Source organism: Myripristis murdjan, chromosome 1, assembly GCF_902150065.1.
Source record: "Myripristis murdjan chromosome 1, fMyrMur1.1, whole genome shotgun sequence".
Lineage (NCBI taxonomy): Eukaryota > Metazoa > Chordata > Actinopteri > Holocentriformes > Holocentridae > Myripristis > Myripristis murdjan.
In genome coordinates, this window is record NC_043980.1 from 32,302,183 (window position 1) to 32,328,849 (window position 26,667).

A 26,667-nucleotide genomic window follows, 5' to 3' on the forward strand; every position below is an offset into this window, starting at 1 on the left:
GTTTTTTGACTGTGGAGGATTCTGTTTTGATAGTAGTGTCTGGCTTGGCACCACTTATGTTGCTTAGATTTCGAAGAACACATCATTACGTATTGTTAGAGATATTAACTATCAGTTTCTTGCTGGTTTTCCTTGTATTAGATTATTATAATAGGTTTGAAGGGAATGTGGAAGCCATGCTTAGGAAATGCCCACAGAGGCAATTGATTCTGAGCATGCCCAGCTCCTTTAGTGTGGATATCATTACCAAATTCTACTACTTATTAAATGACTGTATAACAACCTTCTCATTCATTTGCTGATTGAATCCACTTTGTCAGAAACAGGAAGCGCCTTTATGACTCAGTTAACATCTGTTCGAAAATGCTTTTTCATCAGCAACCAATAGTCTCTCTTCTCTCCGACAGCAAACTCCGACAGTAAAAAACTCATTCGATTCTCTGCTCCCTATCCATCCCGTTTACAGTATTATGAATTGAAATCACACAACCTTGGCTTGTGAACAGCAGCCTTATTCCCTCTCCTCTCCTTGACATAGACCCCCCACCCCCCAATCACCTGATCATCACCGCTGTCTGTACCGTGTGTGTTGTATATGCTGTATCTGTATGTATGCTATTTTAACAGCTCTGTGGTTAAAAATGTTGTTGGATGGAATAGAACGGCGTTTAATTGAACTGAATTGAATCTAAAGGTGCTTTTCCATTACTTAGTATAGGCCTTACTAAGTTGCCTCAGTTCTACTCACTTTACATTTCTTCTTGTTTTCCTATGTAGACACTTAAAGCACTGTCCGTCGCTTATAGGGTGTGTTGAACTAGTTTTTTCCTGAGCAGTATTAATGTAACTAAGAGATTTTTTTTCATAGACAGATCATCAACTATGATACAAGTTTTGTGAGTCTCACATTGGTATTTCCTGGATGTAAGCAGCGACCAGTGGCCTTTTGCTGTTCAATTTCTCTCTGACCAATCAGTGGTTTGCAATGTTTTCACAACACCTTTTTCAACATTAACAGAGGTGGGTGCAAAAGAAGTGCCCAGTACCAGATACTAACCCAAATGTTGGCCCAGTAGAAACTAAATCTCATCTGACAACTGTAACTGGAGAGCGGTGTGTTTGTCTGTTTGTGCATCCGAGTGCATTAATGAGGCATACCGTTCCTATCAAACGGTGATTTTTGTGCTTTTGCATTGTCTTCTCTATTTTTGTTACTTTTTCGCAGATCTGAGACACTGTGGAATTCTTCTTCTGCTTCTTCTTGATTTTTATAGCAGTTGACAAACAACATTATGAAGCATCACTGCCACCAACTGATATGGAATGGATCAGGAACCTAACTATACATTCACTTATTTTAATAATAAATAATACAAGAGAAAATTAAGAAAAAATGAAATTAGGAAAATAAAGGCTTTCTATCAAGTTGGCTCTTCACAGATACTGAAATAAAAATTTATTACACCTCTCCTCAGAACTTCTTTGTAAAACATCATGTAAATTAAAGATTAACTTTATTTCTTTAAGCTTCAGTATCGGTTCCTTCTCTCAGCATCATATTTTGGACTGTAAATCATAACATGTAATAAAGTTTCTTCTTGCTCAAAAAATTCATACCTTCTTGTATTATGTTTTCTGATTTTGAATAATGTACTGTTTAATTCAGTATGGCCAAAATGTAGCCTGGATATTACTGTTCTTCCCATCATACCTATACCTTTTCTTTGAATGCTGCACATCCACCGTCCTGTTCTCTCCTCTTCCCCCTGCTTTTGCTACCTTCCTTTCAACTTTCTTTCAACATGCTTAATTGTGGTGCTCATTTCGGTTTAACTAAATGGTACTGTGATGTCAGTATTATCCATTTTTGAGGCTTCTTTTGCACATTTGCCAGCTATCTCCTTTCTTTTCATTCCTTTATGTGCTGGTCTCCATACCAATGCCATACTTAGTCCCATCATTTGAATTCTAAGCAGTGTTTGCTGTATCTCTATTAAAACATCTGGTCCACTGTCAGAATGGCTGTGCTTCAAACTAGTTAATGACGAGCTGGAATCAGGGAGCATTACTGCTCTCAAAGGTCTCACATCTTCAGCCCATTGCAAAGCTAACAAAATTGCCAGCTTGTCCCCAGTACCCACTGATAATCCATCACTGATGTGTGTGAATTTTAATGTTGAAATCCGGGACTATGAATAAAATGCCAATTTTCTTAGCTGAATTCTTTGATGCGTCTTTATAAATTTGAACATAGCTGTAGTTGTTATTTTCCATATAGGTTTTTAGTGTCTGTGGATGTAGGATAAATTCCTTATCTTCATCTTTATCAAGCAATTTGGGATCTACAGTGGGGTCAGGAAACATCCAAAAATGTATTACTGAGAGTGGTATCATTGGGCTAAATGTTAATGTTAATGTTAATGTGTGTTGGATGAGCTCAATTATGTCTTTTTAAAATAAGCCAAGAATTTAAAGCTAGCTGTAACAGAACATAGTCTCCAAGCCTTATATTGTGTATTGTGTAGCTTTTTGAGATGTACTTGCTGCAGAGCCAAATGCTACAAACCCATGATCTAATACTTATCTTATTAATCCTCTGTGAATGGTTTTCAATGCTGTTTTCTCTCCTCCTATTCACTTCCTACAACACATCTCATTACATGTAGTTCATTTATTTTCTGAATATGTACGCCCCATATATTTCTTTCATTAAACACAATCCTAAAAATGTAAATTGTTTCACTCTCTACACTGGAGAACTGGGAGAATTGAACACATTTCCCAGAAATCCTGTCAGTCCACTCCAGTAAAATGTGCTTGAGTGAGATATCTCACTATGAGAAACGCGTCCCGTATTGTCCCCCAGAAGCCATTTACCATTACGCCAGTCCTGACTGTCAGCCAGACAAGACGTTTGCTTCCTAGAGGAGGGACTTCCTCCTGCTGTAGATGTCCGATAGCATCCATCCCTCAGTCTAGGTAAGCACACCTCTTCCTCCGTTCAATCAAGGAGAGTAGTCTGGTGAGATACCTCACTCATGTTATCAGGGAACCGAGGTTAATTCTTAACCTAAAACTCTTTTTCAACATTTGTTTCGGTCTTTCACTATGAGATATAGAGACTTCAGAGTATCACTAGACAAGCTTACCTCAAAGACGGGCCTTTCATGTCCACAGGAACATCAGGAGTTGAATCTTTTCCCTCTGAGCAAGACTGGATAGGTTTAGCCATTTCGGTCTCTCTTGAGTGACCATCAGGGCCATGCCTCTTCCAGAAAACTGGTCGTCATACTTGCGTAGATGCTGACAGAGGTGTGTCACCATGCACTACGTGTCCCACAGGGCTGGAGTGGGTGAGGTTGACATGTCATCTTTTAATTCAGCCTGGTAGGCCAGCAGCAGCAATGATGCATTCAGTGCCTACACAAACATTGCCACTGCCTTGTAGCTTTTTTCAGTCAGTGATGACTGAAAACAATTGGCTTTGGAAGGCAGGGCAAGGCCTGCTGAAGTCATGGGGAACTTCTGTGTGGGGTGGAGATGGGATGCCAGCAGAGGTTTAAGCAGTGGGAGGTGGGAAAAAACTTTTTCGTCAATGTAGACCCAATCCAACACTGACCCTGCCTGGACAGGGTGCTTGGCGTACAGCAGATTACTCCATGACCTGAGCCTTCTCTACACACTTGGGAAAAAACTGCTGTCTGGTAGAGGTGTCTCTGGGGGCTATCTGCTAACTCCTGTGGTGGGAGGTTGGCCCCCACCATCATAGCATCTGCTTCTGACATGCTGGCTTGGCACTCTAGCTTGCATTGGTGAGTCTTGAGAGAAAGAGGTGCACAATGCTCACATGTGGCTAGGGATGCTACAGCCTGTGCATATTGCAGCTCTAGATATGCAGCACATGCAGAACAATTTTGTTGCCACATGCTTTGGCCAAGGCTACTCGCCACATGGGAAGCTTAAGTTTGCCAGGGGTGGCAAGACGATGGATCAGGAGCAGGGCTGGGGTGGAAGGTAGAGAACAGCATTATCGTAGATGTCCCTCTCTGTATGACTAAAAAGGCTTTTTATTGTGCTGCATAAACCGCTGACTGCAATATCGACTGGGGAGAGGTTGTGTGATTGTGGACTGTTATTAAAGTGTCAGTCCCTAAGAGAGGCCATTTAACAAGGGAATAACATGCTTTCAATGCATCAGTCCTTCCCACACCCATTCAGAATTACATGTTGAATCTCTCTCTTTCTCACTTTCACTCTCTATCTATCTATCTCTCCCTCTCTCATTCACAGAGCTGCAGTTGTAATGGTGGAATGACAACAACATATGAGGAGGAGCTGAGCTGAAGTTGATTTATGTGCAGGCTTTTCAGTGTTACCTTCAAGGTGATTGAGGAGTCTTTTATGCGTGGGAGAAATAGAGACAGATTTCCAGCATAGCTTATGTGTGTGACAGGTGTGTACGGTACAGAGAGAGAGTGAGAGAGAGAGAGGGATTCATAAGCAAAGGGAGAGGTTTGGCTAACAGGGACGATACAGGACATTAAGCAGCTTACGGCAGGGATCAGTGATCACTAATGATAACAATATAGTCCTGATACAGGCCCAGATTGAAACTGACACTCCTTGTACATATATTATGAATCATGGGCACCATAATGTATTGCTATTTTATGACTGTTAGTGCCAAGTCATTTTGAAATTTAAATGAAAGCAGGCAAGCAAGACATCAGAGAACGAATCAAATTATGTGACGAGCTGAAACTTTATTGATCCCTTGGGGTAATTAGGTCATTAATGCTGCAAAACTAATAGGATTAAGCAAGGATAAAGTCTAACAGAGCAAGAAAAAAAAGACAATGTATAAATATAAACAGTGATGCCAGCAAACAGTTACTGGTGTCAGTTATGTGTTCTGTACAAAATATAAGAATATATCAAAGATTGAACAACAGAAAAGTTTGCAAATTGAATTTGCAAAGTTGCAAAGAGTTTTTTTTTTTTTTTTTTTTTTTTAGCATTTCTGCTTTACTTTATAGTGACAGCAAAAAGAGATGGGACAGGCAGGGGAGCTGCAGCAAAGGGCTCAGGCTGGAATTGAACTTGATATGTGGTACGTGCTCTACCACATGAGCCACCACAACACCCTCAACAAGTATGCAAATTTCGGCACATACTGTGTATTCTAGTCAAATTAACAAGTCTACAGAAAACCATATATATACACACATTACTGTAAGTGCTGTGGTTTGTAGACTAGCATAAAAGCTATATAACTTTGTCAAATATATTCATATAATAAATGTAGACAACAATGTGTCTTTTAGATGTGTGCTTTACCAGTTGTCCCCATACAAAAGCCCCAGGATGCTACCATATGTTCAAAAAAATGGCACTGTGCAATGTGCGCTATCATCACAACATTAGCAGAACATGGAACAAGAAAAGTATCATATGTGCCATCCCATGTTCAGTGTGCAGAGGTAAAAGTGTCTGCAGCCTGGGAGAGTCATCTTAATCTGACAGTGCAGTGCAGACTCCAGCCACAGTCCCTCCCAGCTTGGCCAAATAAATAACATAAGAACCATTTGTCATGTCCCAGGCATGACTTTAAATATTTCACCATCTGATACTCTAAACAGATGCAGGGGTAGCAGGGAGCCCAAGGGACTGAGCTTCTGCTCTCGATCTGTTTCTTATGTAAATAATGTAGAGCTAAGTAGAGATGCTTTCTTGACATGCAGATGTGGCTTGGCTTGATATGAACCTCTGAGGCTGAACCATAACCTAGGACTGAATGTAGATGCTATGCTGTTTACTAAATCCATCTAGCCCTTAGGGGCATATTTTGATGGTGAAGTGTTAAGAGTTAATACTGTTTTCACAGGAATGAAGTGGATTTGTGGATAAACACAGCACTTTGCCATATACATATATTCTGTATAGGGGATTCAAATAAGATGGAAGATTTTCTGCAAATTTGCCTGTTTTCGATGACAGCGCACTTGAAGACTACTCTTAAAAAAAGACAGAAGGCTCTTAAGCACAACACTCAGCTTTTTAATGGTTATGATGTCAAGGAACTTTTTACAAGGAAATGAAAAAGGCTCAAGTTATTCCAGAACCACAACGGAGGCAGGGGAACACCATTGGGATTCAACCCTTGCATCATGCCCTTATCATTTCCCCGTGGGATCTGACCTTTAGAAACATGTTGTACTTTGTGAACTGATTAATTTAAGATTTTATGCATCATGGCCTCTCCTGTGATAATGCTTTTGGAAATCATCTTGCGTGATTACCAATTAATTGTTAAGCCATGGCATAAATCTCCACATCCCTATAAGGTTCACCAAACCATTTTGAAAAATCACTTACTCATGCAGGCAATTACTAGACCTTAATTAAAACGATCAACACTTTTTTGCACACCCTGTATGAGTGTCTAGATTGGTAATTTTCACATTAAGAAAATAAACCATCTGACCTAAAATACTAACACATCTTAGTCATGTACTTTGTATTACTCATGTGCATTCCAAATATAATTATAAGGCCAAATGTTATTTTGTTAATTCTTTCTCAGCAGTGGACAAGAGTGATTACAGCTGTTCCAAAATTCTGCCTAATAACAGCCTATCTTTGTTTTTTCCCTCCACCAAATGAATACAGATTAGATCTTAATTATTGACACAGGGGCAATGAATCTGCATCGCGTAAATCATGACAGGCTTCCTTCTGCTACAGTAAATGTCTCTTGGGCTCAGTCCCAATGCACTTTGCTGGAATTTATGCCGTGCCTGCCCAATAAAGTGCAAGAAGAGTTAGGCATGCACTTCACTCACTCTTTCTGCTTCCTCTATTAGTCTCACAAGTGGTTTTAACCTCCATAGAAATTGAGTCATAGATGATGATAGTTGATGGATATGAGGCAGGCTATTTGTCTGATGAGCACTTAAGCAAAAAAAAAAAAAAAAAAAAAAAAGTGTTTTCTTTCACAGCCATTCTTTTTGAGGCCACAACACAACGTTAGGTCAGACTTGATGTAGCCGCCAAGCCTATTAATTGCTATATGAACTGAATTCAATCAATTGTTATATTTGAAAAGTATTTAAACATTCACATTTTATTTCAAGAGGTGTCATGTGGTGAAAGTGTGTTTTTCACGTGGCATCATTACATACAAAGTCTCTGCAAAGATGCAAATTTGTGCTGGGCAAAACATGATTGACACAAATTTCCGTGTCATAAATTCGCGTGAGTTGAAATTTGTCAACTCAAGCGAAAAATTCACAACTGTATTTGCATGAGTCCTCAAAGCGAAGCTTCACCCCGCGTTTGGTCACACCATCAGGAATTAAGACATACACTATATTACCAAAAGTATTCGCTCACCTGCCTTTACTCATACTATGAACTGAAGTGCCATCCCATTCCTAACCCATAGAGTTCAATATGATGTCGGTCCACCTTTTGCAGCTATTACAGCTTCAACTCTTCTGGGAAAACTGTCCACAAGGTTGAGGAGAGTGTTTATAGGAATTTTTGACCATTCTTCCAAAAGCGCATTGGTGAGGTCACACACTGATGTTGGTCGAGAAGGCCTGGCTCTCAGTCTCCGCTCTAATTCATCCCAAAGGTGTTCTATCGGGTTCAGGTCAGGACTCTGTGCAGGCCAGTCAAGTTCATCCACACCAGACTCTGTCATCCATGTCTTTATGGACCTTGCTTTGTGCACTGGTGCACAGTCATGTTGGAAGAGGAAGGGGCCCGCTCCAAACTGTTCCCACAAGGTTGGGAGCATGGTATTGTCGAAAATGTTTTGGTATCCTGAAGCATTCAAAGTTCCTTTCACTGGAACTAAGGGGCCAAGCCCAGCTCCTGAAAAACAACCCCACACCATAATTCCTCCTCCACCAAATTTCACAGTCGGCACAATGCAGTCTGAAATGTACCGTTCTCCTGGCAACCTCCAAACCCAGACTCGTCCATCAGATTGCCAGATGGAAAAGCGTGATTCATCACTCCAGAGAACGCGTCTCCACTGCTCTAGAGGCCAGTGGCGGCGTGCTTTACACCATTGCATCCGACGCTTTGCATTGCACTTGGTGATGTGTGGCTTGGCTGCAGCTGCTCGGCCATGGAAACCCATTCCATGAAGCTCTCTGCGTACTGTACTTGGGCTAATCTGAAGGTCACATGAAGTTTGTAGCTCTGTAGCAATTGACTGTGCAGAAAGTCAGCGACCTCTTTGCACTATGCGCTTCAGCATCCGCTGACCCCTCTCCGTCACTTTACGTGGCCTACCACTTGGTGGCTGAGTTGCTGTTGTTCCCAAACGCTTCCATTTTGTTATAATAGAGCTGACAGTTGACTGTGGAATATTTAGGAGCGAGGAAATTTCACGACTGGATTTGTTGCACAGGTGGCATCCTATGACAGTTCCACGCTGGAATTCACTGAGCTCCTGAGAGCGGCCCATTCTTTCACAAATGTCTTGTTTCACAGTCTGCATGCCTGAGTGCTTGATTTTATACACCTGTGGCCAGGCCAAGTGATTAGGACACCTGATTCTGATCATTTGAATGGGTGAGCGAATACTTTTGGTAATATAGTGTATATTAGGGGTGGTATTGTTCACAAGCGTTTACTTTAGGTTGGACTGAACTTTGGATTCATCTCTGGAGTGGAGTTAATAGGCTCTCCAAATGGTAAATAAGCTAAAAAAAAAAATTTTTTTTCAACCTTGGCAACTCCTTTCAAGTCATTCTTATTTTGGAAACAGCCATTAATTAATATTTCTTAAAGCTCTCAGGGACTTGAAAAGCATTGTTAACAGCAATCACTTTAAAAGGACTGAATAAAATATTCTTCTGACGGGCTGTGAGGAATATAAATGCTGCAACAAAGGAGAGACTAGAGTCCAGTCAGGAAGACTTACAAAGTGTCACACCGTCTGTAATTACACCGAATATATAGTTTTCTTTGGTTTCAATCTGATGGAAAAAAACAAAAAACCAAAAAAAACACTGTCGTAGTTCAAGGATAATTTGTGTTTTTGTGTGCTGATTCAGATGTGTGTGTGTGTATATCGCTGTGTATGTGCATTTCGGTTTCTGTGTGTGGGTAATTCCAGTCTGTTTTGAAGGTTGTCTCGATGGCAGACAGCCATGTTTGATTAAGTCCTTTTGAAAGATGATGATCAATAAAATAAAACACTGTCCCTCTGGATCTACGATAATCCGCCTTGCCTCCTTCCTCTCCTCTCTCTCTCTTTCACCTTTACCCTCGCTCGCCATTATTCACTTGCTTTTTCTTTTTATCTCTCTACCTTTGCACTTACCTCTCAATCAGCCTCATATCCCGATGCTTCCTCTTTCTCATTTGCTTTCCAACGGGGTATCCGTTTTTATTTTGCTTCTCATATATCTTTTTTAAATTCTTGAATTATCACTGATAGGTGACTTATTCTCTGTGACTTTTTTATGTTACACCCAACTGCTCTTCTCCTTTACAGTGCAGATGAGAGGTTTGACGCCACGTTCCACACCAATGTGCTGGTCAATGCCTCAGGTTCCTGCCAGTACATCCCACCAGGTAAGATATTCATGATGTTCTCCACTCTATTACACATTATTTTGTACTGATAACCTGGTCCAAATCTGACTTATTACTACAAGTTGTGATTGTTGGCACTGTCCTGGTAACAACATCCTCAACATCATCACTACCTTTCACGCATCATCATTTTAATCTTTGGTATCTTTAGCATCTTCATTATTAACATCATTAATGATATCATCATCATCATCATCAACATCATCATCACTGTCACTATCATCGTCCCTCACTGACCCTTATACCTCTAACTGTGTTACACCTCAGGTATCTTGAAGAGCACCTGCTACATCGATGTACGGTGGTTCCCCTTTGATGTGCAGAAGTGTGACCTGAAGTTTGGCTCCTGGACCCACAACGGCTGGCTGCTGGACCTCCAGATGATGGACGTGGACATCTCTACCTACATACCCAACGGGGAGTGGGATCTCGTAGGTAAGAAGAAAGGCAAGCACACATACTTTGTGATAAAATGGGAATAAAAGGCCACCAGAAATCAGAGGTCTGTCCTTCTGTTTCAATCTGATTATTGTACTTCAGGACATCATAGATTTAGTGCTTTAACTATTTAACTCAGAGGTTTTCAAACTTTTTCATGTTCCAGATCTCCAAGTTCACTTTCCTTTTTGCCACAGTTGCCCTTTTTGAGGTGATTTGGCCCTAGTGACTCTGCTATGAAAATATTTTGGTTTGTATGATTGATGATTAGATGGGATACGACAGCACTGACAAATAGATTCAATGTGTGATTAAAACATAATTTTAAAATAATCATTCATACTCATTTTTTGTATCACATCAACTCCTAATGAATTAGATAACAGTGAAATTAAACTGTTTCTCATTTTGCTGAGGATCTCCTGGAGGCCGCTCAAGGACCCCTTGGGGTCCACAGACAGTACTTGTAAAAACATTGATTTAGCTAACAAAGACCACACCTCATTGGGATGCAGTGTAAAGATTGATTGTGAAATGAATAGTGAGAAAGGTTGAGTGGAGAACTGAGGTCATGGGTTAAGGCGATGTGTAAGTCATGAAGAAGAGATTCAATGTGGGAGCGCTGTCTCGGCTCAGTCTTCAGGCTCCATCGTGTCCCCTGAGGAGACATGCGAGGAGCTGGGGGGAGGGGATGTGAGAACTGAAACAAACAGGGATACCACAGTAAGGCCAGTTTAGAGAGGCGGGAATGAGTAACAACAGAGGAATTAAGCATGGTCTTTGTTTCTGAACTTGCATTAAGGCATGGATTGCAATTATTACAATGAAAATGCAACAACTAAGCGCCACCCTGTTTGTTTTTCACAAGAATGTTAAGGTGGTGGTACAAGGTAATCAGAAACAGTATTAAAGTACAATAAAACATTTAAAGGCTTATGCTATGGGCAGATCAGGACTGTGCCCCTGCCTCCCCCTGCCCCCCCCCCCATCAATCAGAAAAATCAGCGTAAAAATTGTGGAACACAGTTGACTGACCCGAGGGTCTGACCATGAAACAATTGAGCCCATAGCAAACAGATTTGGTAGGGTCCTGGCCTCCCATTAACATCTCTATTATTTAATAGATGCTGGTTTATAACAGTGAGCCCATCACAGGGCCCATTCAACCTGTCAGTCATCATAAAGTAATTCAGCCGCAAGATGTTGAAATGACACTGTCAGGTGCCGAGAAGAGAGAGGGGAAAAAACAAAGAAAAAAACAGGACATTTTCAGCTATGTTCTTTTATTTGCTAAGGAGCAATTCAATGCTGATGTCAAACAATAATCTCCTTCAGTCAAAAACAAAAATGTAATACCTACCCACTGAGCACTGGACATTTTTTTCCACTTTGTGTCTATTCTTTAGCTCTCATGTAGTCTCGGATCTATTTTGGTGATTTTGGCTTTTAGACTTGCCAGACCCAGTTTTAGACTATGTGGTAAATATATTATCAGAAATTTAAACAATGCATAAACAAAAATATGCAAAAGAGAGGCCCATAATTTATATTACTACTAAGCAAAGACCTACTGTAGACACCGATTCAACTGTTAATCCCCATGTAGTCTAATTTTAGCCTAGACAGCCATAAATCTTTAGGCATCTTTTAAACGTCTAATCAACCAAAAAATACTTATTGGATTTTGCCCATGATGAGGTGTGACATAAAATATTTGTAGCATATGCCTGAGCATAAAATTAGGAATTACTGCACAGACTGTGAAGGAGAGAGACTGTGCAGGACTGTGAGAGAAAGAGAGCGAGAGCCAGATTTTCCACATAAGCTAAGACCTCTTCGTGTCACATTCCCTGGAGTCAAATAACTAGTCAGTGTCATGTACTGTAACTCTGACGAGAGCAGGTGCTTTGGCTGTCTTCATTTCCTTATAATGTGTAGTGCCTATTGACATTTTCCTATGTATCGACTGTGTTCAGTGGGTGCTGGAGATATAGAGAATATGCTGCTGCTGCTGGTGTGCTGCTGGTTTTTAGATGCCACGCACCTTTATGAAACTCACTCACTCATTCAGCCACCCGGGGGATCATGGTTAACTACATGTGTGCTCCATTTGGATGTTGTTGGTTTGATGCGGCAATGGCAGAGCAAACTGTTGAACAGGAGCATGGGCAGGGAGCTGTAGTAGCTACTGGCTGATCATGTAACTATAGGTGTGGAAACAAACAATAAATTAACCATGATTGGCTCTGCATCAAAGCCAAACTTAAAAATCATCTTCATCTGACTTAGCTAGAATATGTGCCATCGGGTCAGCTTGGCAAAACTGTCCCAGTCATTTGGGAAAAAAGTTTAGTCGGACATGCATCTAAAATTCAGCTAAAACTGCACTATCAAGTGGGCGACATGCACAGATGTTCAGGTAATCTTATTAGTTATCTGTTCAGCTAGTTTCATGTGCCTCTGCTCATTTTGCTGACAGCATTTTACACACTGAAAGTTCCTCTAGAACTTTATCAATCTGCCAGACAGTGCCAGTATCTCCGCAGATGGAGATGCATCACTAGCCAGTGGTGCCTGGATGTGTGCCTCAACTTGGGTGCGAATAGAGTGGTGCTTCACATCTACAACATGAGATGTCCTTGAACTGTTAAGTTCTTATGTGCAAACTGGAGTGTCACACTACATTGCCTGCGAATGAGCCTTAAACTTTAGTTTAAATGTAAAGAAAATGTTTCTTGATAACTTCTCAATAATGAGGATCAGGAATCAAGATTGCACACCTTTTCCTCAGGCTGATGAATTCTGGGAATCTTTATCAAAAAGTATGTTTTGTGAGATGTACCACCACCACTTTTTTTTTTTTTTTTCACATTATTTAAATGGCATCCCAGAGTGCAGCATCCATGCCAAAACTTGTAAAAATCTGTTTTCTGTAATACACCCCCCCCCACCCCCTCCACAGAGATAAAAAAAAAAAAAAAAACTTAAGAAGTACACCTTAAGTTTCTGTGCTCCTTCGTTTCTCGCTCTCCTTCCCATGCGGAAATGAGAAGCTCAAATAATTCTAACCCAAATTTGGGTGTCAGTCAGAGCTAATAATTCACACACACATACACACACACAAACACACATGCACAGCGCATATTCACACACAAAGTGAATGTACCCAGCTGGCTGGAGGAATGGAAGGGGGCTATGGGTGTGTGTGGTGACAGCTGGCCCAAGAATGGTTCACTTAATTCGGGCACAGCCGGGCGGCAAGCAGGCCAGGAACACACACTGTCCTGGTGCCTCAGAACATGCCCGTGCCAGCAAACACACACACACGCGCGCGCGCGCGCGCACACACACACACACACACACACACACACACACACACACACACACACACACACACACACACACACACACACACACACACACACACACACACACACACACACACACAGACATAGACACACATTCACAGAAGATGTGGGGGATGCATCTGCAGCACTGCAATCTATCAAATTAATAGACGGTGAGCAAAAGCTATCTCTCTTAAGCTTTGAGATGACACAGTTTAAATTAAATGAAATTGAATCTCTGTGCTGATGAACACTGTTTTCACACATGCTGGCATACACACTCTGGGGATGAGAAAGTTTTTGTCTTTCCTCAGGAACACTTCACACAAGAATGAGGTTGTGTATTTGGAATTATTTTGAATATAATGTCGACTGTGAACCGAGACTTTGTTCAGAATCATTAAACACCCATGCACGGCCCGAAACAGCTGTACAATGACGCTTAAGCAGTAATTTGGGTTGAGATTTTGTCACAGCTGATTGTTGAGCCACAAGTGAGTTTCACACACACACACACACACACACACACACACACACACACACACACACGCACGCGCACACACACACACACACACACACACGCACACACACAGTTCCCAGATTGTTGATTTTTAATCAAGGGAAAAGATAATAATCCTAGTAGTTGACTTTGACGTGATTATGTGTGGGTGGGTGTGTGTGTGTGTGTATGTGTGTGAAACCTATCAAAGGCACGTTTACCAATCATCTAGTCATACTGAGATTAAGGGATAGGTGCACACAAACACACACCATACACGGCCTTATTTGACTTTGACCAGTGGAAGGTGATATTGATTTCTGTGGTCACACTGTGGTATTAGACAGATTAGTCCACGAGACGTGGATTCGTCAACAAAACAGAGCAGATGAGCCCAGAGCGATGAGCATTATTCTTTTAATCAGTGGTACATATGGCATCCTTTTGATAGGTGGGGTGATTTTAAGTTCACAAGAAATTAGAAGGTTTTGAAGCGAAAATTTGTTTTCCCCACCAAGCTATGTATCTTAGGAAAATTGTCCCTAAACTTGGCTGCATCCTGAACTGAACACCAGCTGGTACCATCACCTGATTTGACCGTTATCACACCATTAAATGGGCATAATCAGTCATAATCACTCCCACAGGGTATGGGTTAGTAGGTTCCTACTGCATCTTCTGGTAGGTCAGACAGCTGTTATCATCTATTCTCATCGTCAGTCTGTCTTAACCAGTCAGAAGGGACCCTGGAGCCAGACACACTGTGACTGAGGTCACTGCAAGCAGAAGGAGGTGGCTGAGGTGGTGGTTGGGTCAATCACACAGACCTCTCTGGAGACCTGAGGCTGAGTCCCATGTCAAGCAAGCACTGTGTTCATTTTTAGCTATCTAACATTAACTAGTGATGCTCGCTAGTGAGTGAACATTACGTTAAGTTTCTTAACCTTAAACATGTCCATTTCCTAACCTTAACCAAGTAGTTAATGAAAGCTAAACTCATGAAAGTGTTGAAAGCTAATGTTTGAGTGGTCAAGAGTCATTGGTGCAATGAAAAGATGATAACAACCTGCTGCAAACTACTACACCAGCAAATGTATGCATACATGTTGACAATATGGTCAGTATTATTGTATTTCATTACTTATTAGTACTAAATATCAATCCAACTCAAAAAGTATCTCAGATTTCAAAATACACTTTCTATAAGTGCTGAGATTTCTAGCATTCAAAAAACTGGCTTGTGCTCTCTGTTTTGTCCCACACTGTTTAGGTCAGCTGAGATGCATTGTTAGGCACAGCTCCAAATAGTTTTGAGTGGCTTACTGCTTTTATAAAATGGGGTATCATGTTATTAAAAATGTAAGAAAAATGATGTAATGCAATTATTCATCCAGGGAAAGTCAATGAAGGACACTTTTCATGGGCTCTTTTGTAGCCACACCTAGATTCATATCTGTACATTATCACACACTCACATTTGGGAGATGCCCAGTACAACCCCAGTTTTCAGCTGTTGCCAAATGACAGCCCATTCTCATTCCTGGGTTGTCAAATACTGCAGCTTGGGCATGCTCCTTTTGCATCTGATACAGATGCCAAAGACACCCTTTCGGCATCTGGTACCGACAAAGTCTGCCCAGGAGGGCAGACGGGATGGATAGTGGTCGTGTAAGCCACAGGACCTTCATGCATGACACACACGAGTTTGAGACCTTTCATGTGTGTGTAACTGAGACTCTATCCAGTTTCTGTTTTTATTTCCTAAACCTAACCTTTCTCAAACCTTAACCAAGATATTTAGTTGTCTATAACCTCATGACACTGACACGTGATAAAAGCGAGAAAACCCATTACATCTCATCGTGGTGCTGAAGGGTGTCTTTGGTGTTGGTACCAGAAGCAAAAGGGGCTGACCAAGCTGTCGTATTTGACACCCGGGAGTGAGAATGTGGTGCTTCTGAGTAACTCCAATGGAGATCAAATGCCTTGCTCAGGGACACCTCAACAGTAGTTGGTGTCAGAGATGACAGCCTTTCTTCCCATTTCCTCACACACAATTTTCCTTTTCCTTCATTTAAACTGGAGGCATTGCACTTACAAGTCCACTTCTCACTTGTTTTCTGTCAGTAATGTTATAATCCCATCAAGCAATATAGTTTTTATAGTTAATAATTAATGTAACCAAACAAAGTTTCTGCTAAGCTACACATAATTACCCGCATGAGCAGCAATAAATCTATTATGCAAACATAGGTGTATGGAAGCACATTGTTTGTGCAATAGAAATGGAAATGTAATATGAAAGACAACAATGTAATTCTATATTTGAATTTTAATGATCGATTTGTATATGCAAATCTTGGCTCAAAATAATTACTGAAAATTTGAGAGGGGTGGTAAACAAATCATCTGAGCCTTGTCCCTGGAGAGAATTCCGGTTAATGCCATCAAGAGCAATCTTCTGCAAACCCACGGGATGAGACACAGATAAATCAATAAATTGGATAAATTATCCATTAGAATCTGTTAGTACGGTGAATATAATCCATAGTGGCTTGCTCTGACTGAGAAAACAGTTTGCCCAAACTTGGTGTGACGACACTGCACTACAAGGATACAAGGATACAAGGATACAAGGAAGTTTATTGGTCATTATACAACAGGTTGTATAATGAAATTAAAGTCCCATTTGGTAAATGCCGTTCTTTCTCTAAACTAATTCACAATTCATTTTATTTTTCCAGTTTGCATTGTCATTTGGATAAAACTAACCATATACTGTTTAAAGGAATACTCCAGTGTTTTGGGCAAAATACCCTTTTTCCAACTTATCCAGCCTGAGAGACAAGATGTTCTATAGCATTTTCACCTCTGTGGGTCCAGTGCTTCAGTTCCTATGGGTAGCATTTCGTGTTAGACATGAAGTCTGTGGGAGCTGTGAGCCAAGGTCCGTCAAAGTGAAAAAACAAACCTTACAGCAACTCTGAAGCTGTCTTATTTACACAGTGTATGAACTTGTGCATGGTATTAAACATCTGGGTAAGTCGGAAAAAGGGTATTCCTTTAAATTAAATGTCAATAGTAGTATATGAAAGGCCAAATACAAATTACATTGTGGAATTTGAATTATAATTTTGAGCCAAAATGTGCACATAACAGTGCCAAATTTAAATTTAAATTTAAATACAGGGTTACATTGTTAGTTTCTATTGTGTATGCTATGTGTGAATCTCTATAACTCACATATTTCACAACAGCTTTGAGAGTGGCTCTGCCCGTCAGAAGTAAGCACTGGAACTATCCATTTTATAGTGCTTTGTTCAGACCTAAGACTCCCAGCTTCATACTTCTCCATTTCTCCCCTAGGTGTACCAGCCAAGCGTAATGAGCTGTACTATGACTGCTGCAAGGAGCCCTACCCTGATGTGACGTTCACGGTCACCATGCGCCGCAGGACACTTTACTACGGACTCAACCTGCTCATCCCCTGCGTGCTTATCTCTGGTCTGGCCCTGCTGGTGTTTCTGCTGCCTGCAGACTCTGGGGAGAAGATCTCTCTGGGTATGGCACACACACACAGACACACACACACGCACACACAGACACGCGCACACACACAAAGAGGGAATAATAAAACATGATTACAGTCTACATGTAGACACAAATTTATCTCTCTTACCCGCCTTGGTATTCTCAGCCCAATAAGTCCCAATGCTATTGCTAACCCATTTATTTTTAATTGCTCTATGCTAATACTGACATTATGGCGGTGAATTAGCATTTGTGCTAGATTCCATTCATTACAAGATGAATAAAAGCCCTGGTATAAACAAGATAAGATAATCACCTTGACTTGAAAATGCCAGCTTGTTTCCAAATGCCACTGTGCGGGACATTGGTCAGTATGAATATAAAACACGGAATATTCCCTTGAGGGGAGGTGACTTCAGAAAGGAGAGTGAATATTCAGAAAAAAAAAAAAACAAAAAAAACCTCCACAGCTGTTTTCATTGCAATCATTTGAAGCTGTGAGTTGCATTCATTTTGTATAATTTCATATCACATTGTGAGACATTTCCCCCTTTTTATCCGTCTTTCTGCTCGTTTGTCTGTCTATCTCTCTCTCCAGGCATAACAGTGCTTCTGTCTCTAACGGTTTTTATGTTACTGGTAGCAGAGATCATGCCTGCCACCTCAGACTCTGTTCCTCTCATAGGTAAGACACAAGTCTGGTGTGTGTTGATAGCTCACTTGGGTGATTAGTTGACTGACACCTAAAACTGGGTTGAAAAGTCTCTGGAACGGGAAAAGCTTTTAAACATGAAGGGATTTTCTACCAATCACTAATGATAGACAGGTATAAATATTAATGAATGATAAGTTGTTATATATATAAATTCAAGACTGTCAGTCAACTATATATATCCATGGCTCTCTGGTCTGATTGCAAAGAATTAAATGCCATTATTTCACATGGCGATAAGGAATTGAGAAAATCAAACCAGCGTATTGCATCGCAGTCTGGTTTCCGTCAGGGAACAATGATTAGGTCCATGTCGGACTGGATGGAATGTGTTTGAGAAGAAAATGCTTAGGTTGGTGGGTCAGTATGGAGGTTATTTCTTATTACCCGCCAGTATTTTGTCAGATATACAGATAACCTGGAAAAGACGACGGGAGAAAAGAATCAATTACCCAGCAGATGGCTGGCCGTAGTGGTTTGGGGATCTAAAAGCGTCTTCCTGGCTGGCTGGCTCAGTGAATGACTGACTGGGTAGATATGCACACCCCAGGCAGATAGCAGTACCAGTATTTTCAGTTGTCAGATAAACTGACCTGTGCAATGTAGATGCACACAAACACACAATTCCCCCGTCTCTCCTAAGGGGCAAAGCAATCACAGCAAATACACCACATCACCTGTGACCCGTGAGTGAATGTGTGTGTGTGTGTGTGTGTGTGTGTGTGTGTTGTGGTGGGGAGGGACGGAATTGGTGAGGCAGGAGGTCCTCTGACAAAGATTATTCATGGTGAAAGAGTTTGCCCTTCGGCTGACCTGTTGAAATACCTGGACATTCTGTATTCATTTCTGCAGTGAGAGAGAGAGAGAGACAGAGAGAGAGAGAGAGAGAGAGAGAGAGAGAGCAACAGGCAATGAAAAGGGAGGGAGGTGGGACAGAGACGCAAGTCAGGATCATTTGGCAGCTCGCTGATGTAAAAACAAACCATTAGTGAGCTTGGCTTTATTAGAACAGACACATCAGCATATCACAGATGGATCAGCGCTGGCAGAGTAAAGGCAAAATTAAACGCTCTTCATGGAGTTCATGATGTCACTCATTCATCTTTAATCATACCCTCACATGTGAACATAAACTGAAATCTGATGACTATGTCGGTCAGTGCACAGGCTAATGCCACTATTTTGACTTTGTTTGAACAAATAGAAGAAAGTTGTAGATGGGAGTTTCTCTTTTGGGTACAATCGGAGTGTGTGTGGATGGTGTACGTGTGTGTTTTGATGTCTCTGCGGCTTTTTGTGCCTGCGAGTGTGTGTGTGTTTGTGTATAATCAGGAAGTAATATTTCGGTCACCGTTCTGCCTCCCCCTCTGGTATTATGACCTCAGGTTTGTTGACAGTATTGAACTCCCCAGTGATGAAGCAGCCGGCTGACAGACTGCTCTCTGCTGCTCATCACAACACAAATACCATTTACAGGGAATACCACTCCCACCCTTCATTATTTCTATATTGTATGTAGATATATGGGCTTTTAGATGCAAAATCCATTAGCAAATATCAGACTCTGGACTGTGATTTCTAATCTAAATGACAAATACCGAGGTACACTGTGCCGTATGTATAATGACGATGTCTCTTGTCCTTTGCAGCCCAGTATTTTGCCAGCACCATGATGATCGTAGGCCTGTCTGTGGTGGTGACAGTCCTGGTTCTACAGTTCCACCACCACGACCCGCAGGGAGGGAAGATGCCTAAATGGGTAGGTTATGATCTCTGCTAGGTGGCAGCCTAGAAGGCACCATGCTAGCTAATCTTGCATACTGCTGGATCTATCAGCCAGACATTTTTTGGTGCTCCTCATGATTGTATGATTAAGGCCCTCTCGTGGTTGTGATGATTCAAAACATGTGCCACAACTGAGCGCTAACTTCTCACTCCTCTTAACCAGTGAGTAGGGGACTCAAGTGATCAACAATTGCTTGGGTCTGGATTTTTTTTTTTCTTTTCATGTCTTTCCACAAGGTACAACCAATCACGTCTCACTGCCACAGATTCATATGCAGTTAAAATCATGTCTTCTTGCCAGAGATCAAAAAGTTAACACACGTGCCAGGGCATGTTAGTTGATGGAATCATGTTGTCGAAATTTTCACTTTCAAATTGACATTTTACATTGCTGGTCTTTTGTAAATGTTCCGGTGCAAATTTCCACACAAGATAAGACAAAAGTGGCTTGTATTCAAACAAACACTGCAGGATTGTGTGTTTCAGCATTGCACAACATTCAGCAATGCCAGGCAGCTGCTGAAAAGCCTTTTTCAGTTAACTTATCACTCATGGTAACGTGATAACATAAACTGCATATTGTCTCGTCTTCATGCCGCTCCTCTAATGCTGACCCACATGCACCCAGACACACCTGGCAGAGATCTGCACTCTGCTGAGCACACTCTTCTAGTTGCTTTCTAAAACCAATTACTAATTCACTCTGCAGTCTTAAAACTGCATGAATCATAAAAACAGTTTCATCTAGATAAAGCTGAATATGTTGCCAGTGTTAAGGAAAGAAAGTGCAGAATATTAAGAGTGAGCACATGGCTGCTTTTACTATTTCAAAAAAAAAAAAAATAAAAATAAAAAAAAAAAGTGGCTTTGTTCAACAACATTGCTCTCCTCAAATAACAGTATACCTAACACTGTAGATACAAATCCAATCTAGTTTTTTAATGCTAAAATTTAATTAGATCAAATATCACAGCAGCTATAAAACCTTGGTGGAGAAGAGGCAGCCAAGCCCCTCTCTTGCAGTACAACCTCAACACACAGTTTATACTGCCTGCTGCACTGCTGGTAGACAAGTTGTTAAGATTGTGAATGCTGCATTTTGTCGTGCTTGTGTTGTGTGTCAAGTCAAAAATTCTTATGGTTCTTTTGTGCCACAGCCTAATGTATGTAAGGATGCCAAAAAAGGGAACCTAATGTGTTGGGATTTCAACCCTCGCTTATTTGTTTTACATGCTATTCTGTATTTGCTTCCCTACAGTACACCCCTGTCATATTGTACCATAGTTCAGTTTATTGTTTAGCGTGGAAGGGGGTGGAGTCACTTTGGGACACCAATATTACTGTTTGACCTATTTAAGGTGTCACATCTAGGCTAGGTGGCTCACAAATGACGTTGCCTGGATAATCATCCTGTAAATTTATGAGGTGTAGTCTGATCCGCCATGGTCACCATTTGTGGATTAGTACATCAATCTTTTCATAACTGAGGCTGGTTTGTGTGTGGATGCTTGTCCTGGATTATGGTACAAGGATTTATTACAGCACATCCTGTATTTTCGTCAGTGTAGTCTACAATAAAATGGAGATGTCCTGGAACAGAATGAACTCTAGCTAGGTCTGTCTCTCTCTTACATCCAACCACACGCTCACACACACACACACACACACACACACACACACACACACACACACACACACACACACACACACACACACACACACACACACACACACTCCAGACAGGTTTACACATAGACTATCTCTGGCCCCATTAGGAGACCCCCATGTCATGCTGAAAGTGTGTTTTTGCCTGGCGATCTGTCAGAACTGCCACAATGTTTCTGTCTGAGGTACTGTGTGTGTGTGTGTTAGCAGTGATTGGGCCATCTAGTTTGTTTTGAAGGCTGTGACTCACTCCTAACTGACTCACAGTGAGTCATTAGGGAATTCTAGCTTGTTTCAAATGAGATAGTTGGAGCTCATTTCTCTCTGACAGCCTGCATACTCTTTGTTATCCTGTCACCTCTCTCTTGTTGTATCTCTCCCCACATGTGCATCTTGATCTGATCTCTCTCTTTTTTTTTTTTATCTTGCCATCCCTCCTCCTGATCCCCTTTCCTATCTACTTCTCCCTCTCCTGGCTCCCTTCTATCGCTTCTTCCAGGTCAGGGTCATCCTCCTCAACTGGTGTGCATGGTTCCTCCGCATGAAGAAGCCCGGAGAGGAAAACAAGACAGCCACGGGTAGCAGCAGCCCCCCGACCAACGCCTACAAGTACTCCCACCCACCCGCTCACCACACCAGCACCAGCAGCATTCAGATGAGCACCATACCAGGCCAGGCATCCACCCAGACAACCACAACCAACGGGAACATGAACCTGTACTTTGGCTATCATACAATGGGCACAGACAACCCCGCTTTCCCGTCCAGCACCGATTCAGGCGTGTTGGTGCGCGGGGGCAGCCACACTAACGGTTCATCCCAACACGACATCCACTCAGAGCAGGCGCGGACTTTTCTGCTGGAGCAGGCTCCAGACATCTCCAGGATCTTGGAGGAAGTGCAGTACATTGCCAGGCGCTTCCGGGAGCAGGACGAGGGCGAGGCGATCTGCAGCGAGTGGAAGTTCGCAGCGGCGGTGGTGGATCGGTTATGCCTGGTGGCGTTCTCTCTCTTCTCCATCATCTGCACCTTCACCATCCTCATGTCGGCTCCCAATTTCATTGAGGCCGTGTCCAAAGATTTCACATAAGGCCGTGGGCTCTTCCCTTTCTGAGAGAGAAAGCGAGAGGCCAAGCTAACACTAAAAATCCTAACACAATGAAAACTGTGCCACACAAGCCTCCCCACTATTACTCTGAAGCTGTACAATGTCCAGTTATTTTGAAATTGTCATTAGAAGGCACTTCATAACCAAACCTTTCCTTCTGTTTTGCTATATTTGTCAGTATTACATGGTTGTATGGTGGTGATGTGGCTTTTCCTTCTCAAGGTGGTTTCCTTAGCTGTAGTTGCTGATAACACCTTAAGTACAGCAAGCATGTGCTCTGTAGGAGGTTGAGGCTACATGTAGTAGTTAATGGTGCAGAAACTCACTAATGCACCTTTCACCCATATCTGTACGCCACCGCTTGTGCTCCCTATCTCATCAGCATAGGCTCTTCACACTCCTTCCTTACCCACTCCTCCTTTTGATAATGGCTTCTGTTTCTTTTCCAGGTATTTCTTCCTCCCTCTTATACAAGGGGTCTGCATGTCCTGAAGTCATCCTAAAACCTCTTAACTTAGCTGAATTCAAAGCCTCCATACTGCAACACTTACATAGAGCCAATAGAGCTAATATTTACTTTTTAAGCTGTTTGTGTGGTGACGGTCTTAAATTTCATTTTTCATTCAGTTAATATACTGCCACCATGTGCTGTGCATCTAACACCTTTTACAGCATTTCCCCTCTTCCTCTTGTGTATCAGTCTTCATTTTTTACATTTAAATTACTGTATTTTACTCTGTAGTCTGTTTTATCCTCACTATCCCTTACTCTGCTTTTCCCTCTTTCAAAACATTGTCCTCATTTCCCCCTCTCCTACTGGCCTTCACTTCATCCTTTTGTGCCACTAGCTTCCTCATTTCCCTCTTACACAGCCCAGATCCTCCTTGTATATCCATAAATGTGAGCACGGAGAGTGTTACTGTTACCGGTAAAAGGAATACTTGACTGTGACATCAAAGACTTTTCATTTCTGGATAAGAGTTGAGAGTATTCCCCACACTGATACATTATTCCCAAGCCAGTTTAATAAGCTGCACAGCAATCCCAGGTCTCTCAACAGCTCTCTCTGCCATGATTCCTTGTACAAATGCAATATATTTAGTATGCTTAGCATATGATACACGTTGGCTGTTCGTAAATCAGTAACATTGATCAGAATACAAGTGTTTATCCTTGGAGAGTTACATAATGTATCTGACTTGTGACTAGCTACAGTAAATAGAAATAGTATCGCTGTATTTTGTCAAAAATCCAAAATGAAGAAAGCAGGAAGGAAGGAAGTGAGAACTGAAAGGCAATGGGGATTCTTGTGCAAAAATATTTCATACATTCTGAAGTGACACCACCCCAGTGGAGGTGTGCTTGGCATTGATCTTTTGTTCTGGTGAGTGCTTTGTGTTGTGGCTTTGTAATAGTCGATGAGAGGCAAACATTTCCCTCTGTAATCTCCAGCAAAAAAAAAAAAAAAAAAACATGCAACAAGGATTTACGGGGTGCCCTTGAGTAACCAGTGTGTTTTCAACCTTGTCTCCTCTCACCATAAACTCCACCCAAACTTCATCCCTGATCCTCTTACCCAGTGGTAGAAACATGACACATGAATTCCCACTCTTACAAACGCAGCTGACCTCACAATCTTCTCTGAACTAGTACTCGTCCATTTTGGTAAAAAATATTAAGATGAACCTAGGTGGTTTGAGAGAGGCAGATGAAACACCACTCCTACACTGTGTGACTGCACTGCACCATCTGCGCAAATAGTCACTTAAACCACTGAAATGGCACCCATGCTGTTATGGTTGATCAATGGACCAAGTGCATAAAAATGGCTGCTGCCTGGTGACTTCTCTTCAGATAGAGGGGAGGACATGAAGCAGATACCGGCTGTGTGATACACACTGCGCTGTGGGAAGGACCCGGCTTCTTTAGGCACCTTGTTTCTTCATTTATGAGCCAGTTTTGAATATTTTGGCAAGGTTTGATTATCTTGAACATTCCAAGACTAATCTGTGGTGTTATATTTGTTAATGGTTTAAACATTGTGAACAGCATTTTAGGTAATAGAGATGCTATTTTCTATTATGCTAATACCAATCAATTTGTCACAGCAAATTGTATTTGTGGATAGGGCACAGATGTCACAGCTGGGAAATGAAGGCTGCATATTGTTGGACTGAGCGAACCAGCAAGGGCGTTTCAAGGATGGAAAGAGAGAGAAAGACAGATAGGTGTTTTTTTTTTGTTTTTTTTTTAACTCATGCTGGGACTGCCACTTTGTCAAAGTTCGTCTGGACAAAGAATTACAAGCTTGGATACGGCTGCAAACGAGCTTGGTTATTTGTCCAGAAATGATGCAAAACCTTGATCCAGCTGGAAGGACATAAACATGGATCTTTAATGACTCAGATGAGACGCAACATGAGAAGTCTTCAGAAGTCTTCTACAAGAGACTTGGACTGACAATGACAGCCAATTATGTAGATACATTGTGAGATAACCCAACCCATTTTTTCTGTGTTATGGGCTTATGTTGATGAATATTCAGCATATTTTAGTTTGTCCTGTGAACAGCATTTACCCTGATGCTCAGTGTCCAAAATCAAAAATAATGAAAGTTCTCAATGATACAGTGTAATTAAAATATGGAAAGAGTAACTGATTCAAGGAACAAGATCTTCTGCAATGTGAAACTGAACGCTAAATTGAAGTTATCACAATTTGTAAATAAACACAATTTCATTTTTATTCCATCGTACCTAAGTAATGGGTTCAAATAGCACTGTGTTGTAATTGCCTTGACTGTTAAAAAGTAAAAGATAAAGAAAAGAGCAGTAAAGGAAAGTGAACGTTGCTACAGTTGAAGTGTGATGGTGTGACTGGTTGCCATGGCCGTGCTAGCACAGAGGTGGGCTACATTTTATCACCAGTGTTGTTATTTTATTGGTCAACTTGGGTGTCTTTCTTGTGTTCTGTGCCTCTCTGCTCAGTATAATTTATTCTCCTTTTAAGTATGTACATAAATGCCTATGTACATGATTATTTCGAGGAAAATAAAGGAGAAATGTGTCAATTGCAGGAGCGTCTGGCTTGCCAAGCAATTTCACTAAATAATGTACTTTGCTGAAAAAGAATGCCTCTATGTCTCGCTGAACTGGACCTCCTTGGTTGTCTTTGTGAGGACTAACTGTGACTGGGTAATGCAGTGCTGCTGATGTTGATTGAACTGGGCAGACAGCATAAAGACAGCTTGTCCTTCCTTCTGCCTGTCTAAGTCATAGTACATAGTAGCCTTAATATTTATAATTCACAGAAAAGTAAAATATGTGGAATGACACAGAATGACAGATTTTGCATATGGTCTCAAAATCAGCAGCAATGAGAATGTGAATCCTGTGTTGTGTATGTGATGTGTGTGTGGGTGGGCTGATTAGCTTGCAGATTAGAGTAGTTGTGATGGAGACGTCACCATCTGGGCCCGGCTCCAGCTGATTCATGGAACCAGGCTCTACGCTATTGATGAGTGATACTCCAGCTGACTAACAAGGACCATGTCTCTAGCCTATTTGATGAAGAAAGGCAACTATTCATGAGATGCTTGCAAAGTCAAACACTGGAATACATTCATCCAGGGGTTCCCTGTCATCCAAAGAATACTTCTTCATGCATCAAGTCTTCTTCTCTCAGCAGGGTCTGTGTATGTATGTATCTGTCTGCATGTCACATTTTTATTAATCTGCTCTTCAGCTGTAAGTGGTTGTATGTTTCCAAGAAAGCCAGTAGCCATGTGCCCAGATACAGCGGCTGAGTAAAGGTTTATGAGTATAACTCACACTAGTTCTGAACTACAATCCACTGCAATAAACTCCTCAGCAATTACTCTCAGTTAGGATCCCAGAGCTGATAGACTGACAGAGCTGAGAAATTGTATGTTAAAGCAAGTCGATGGCCAGCCAGGCAGAGCAACAAT

General features: G+C 41.5%; 1 protein-coding gene across 1 annotated transcript in view; it reads left to right on the forward strand.

The window, feature by feature from the left end:
* Positions 1–25,770, forward strand: part of LOC115362791 (neuronal acetylcholine receptor subunit alpha-7-like) — a 66,103-nt gene extending 40,333 nt beyond the window's left edge. Inside the window, exons 5-10 of the mRNA XM_030056856.1 lie at positions 9,515–9,594; positions 9,883–10,050; positions 17,266–17,460; positions 18,029–18,115; positions 19,792–19,901; positions 22,092–25,770. Coding sequence (XP_029912716.1) covers positions 9,515–9,594; positions 9,883–10,050; positions 17,266–17,460; positions 18,029–18,115; positions 19,792–19,901; positions 22,092–22,682 — 1,231 coding nt within the window. The 3' untranslated portion in view covers positions 22,683–25,770. The remainder of the gene's footprint in view (positions 1–9,514; positions 9,595–9,882; positions 10,051–17,265; positions 17,461–18,028; positions 18,116–19,791; positions 19,902–22,091) is intronic.
* Positions 25,771–26,667: the final 897 nt, after the last annotated feature.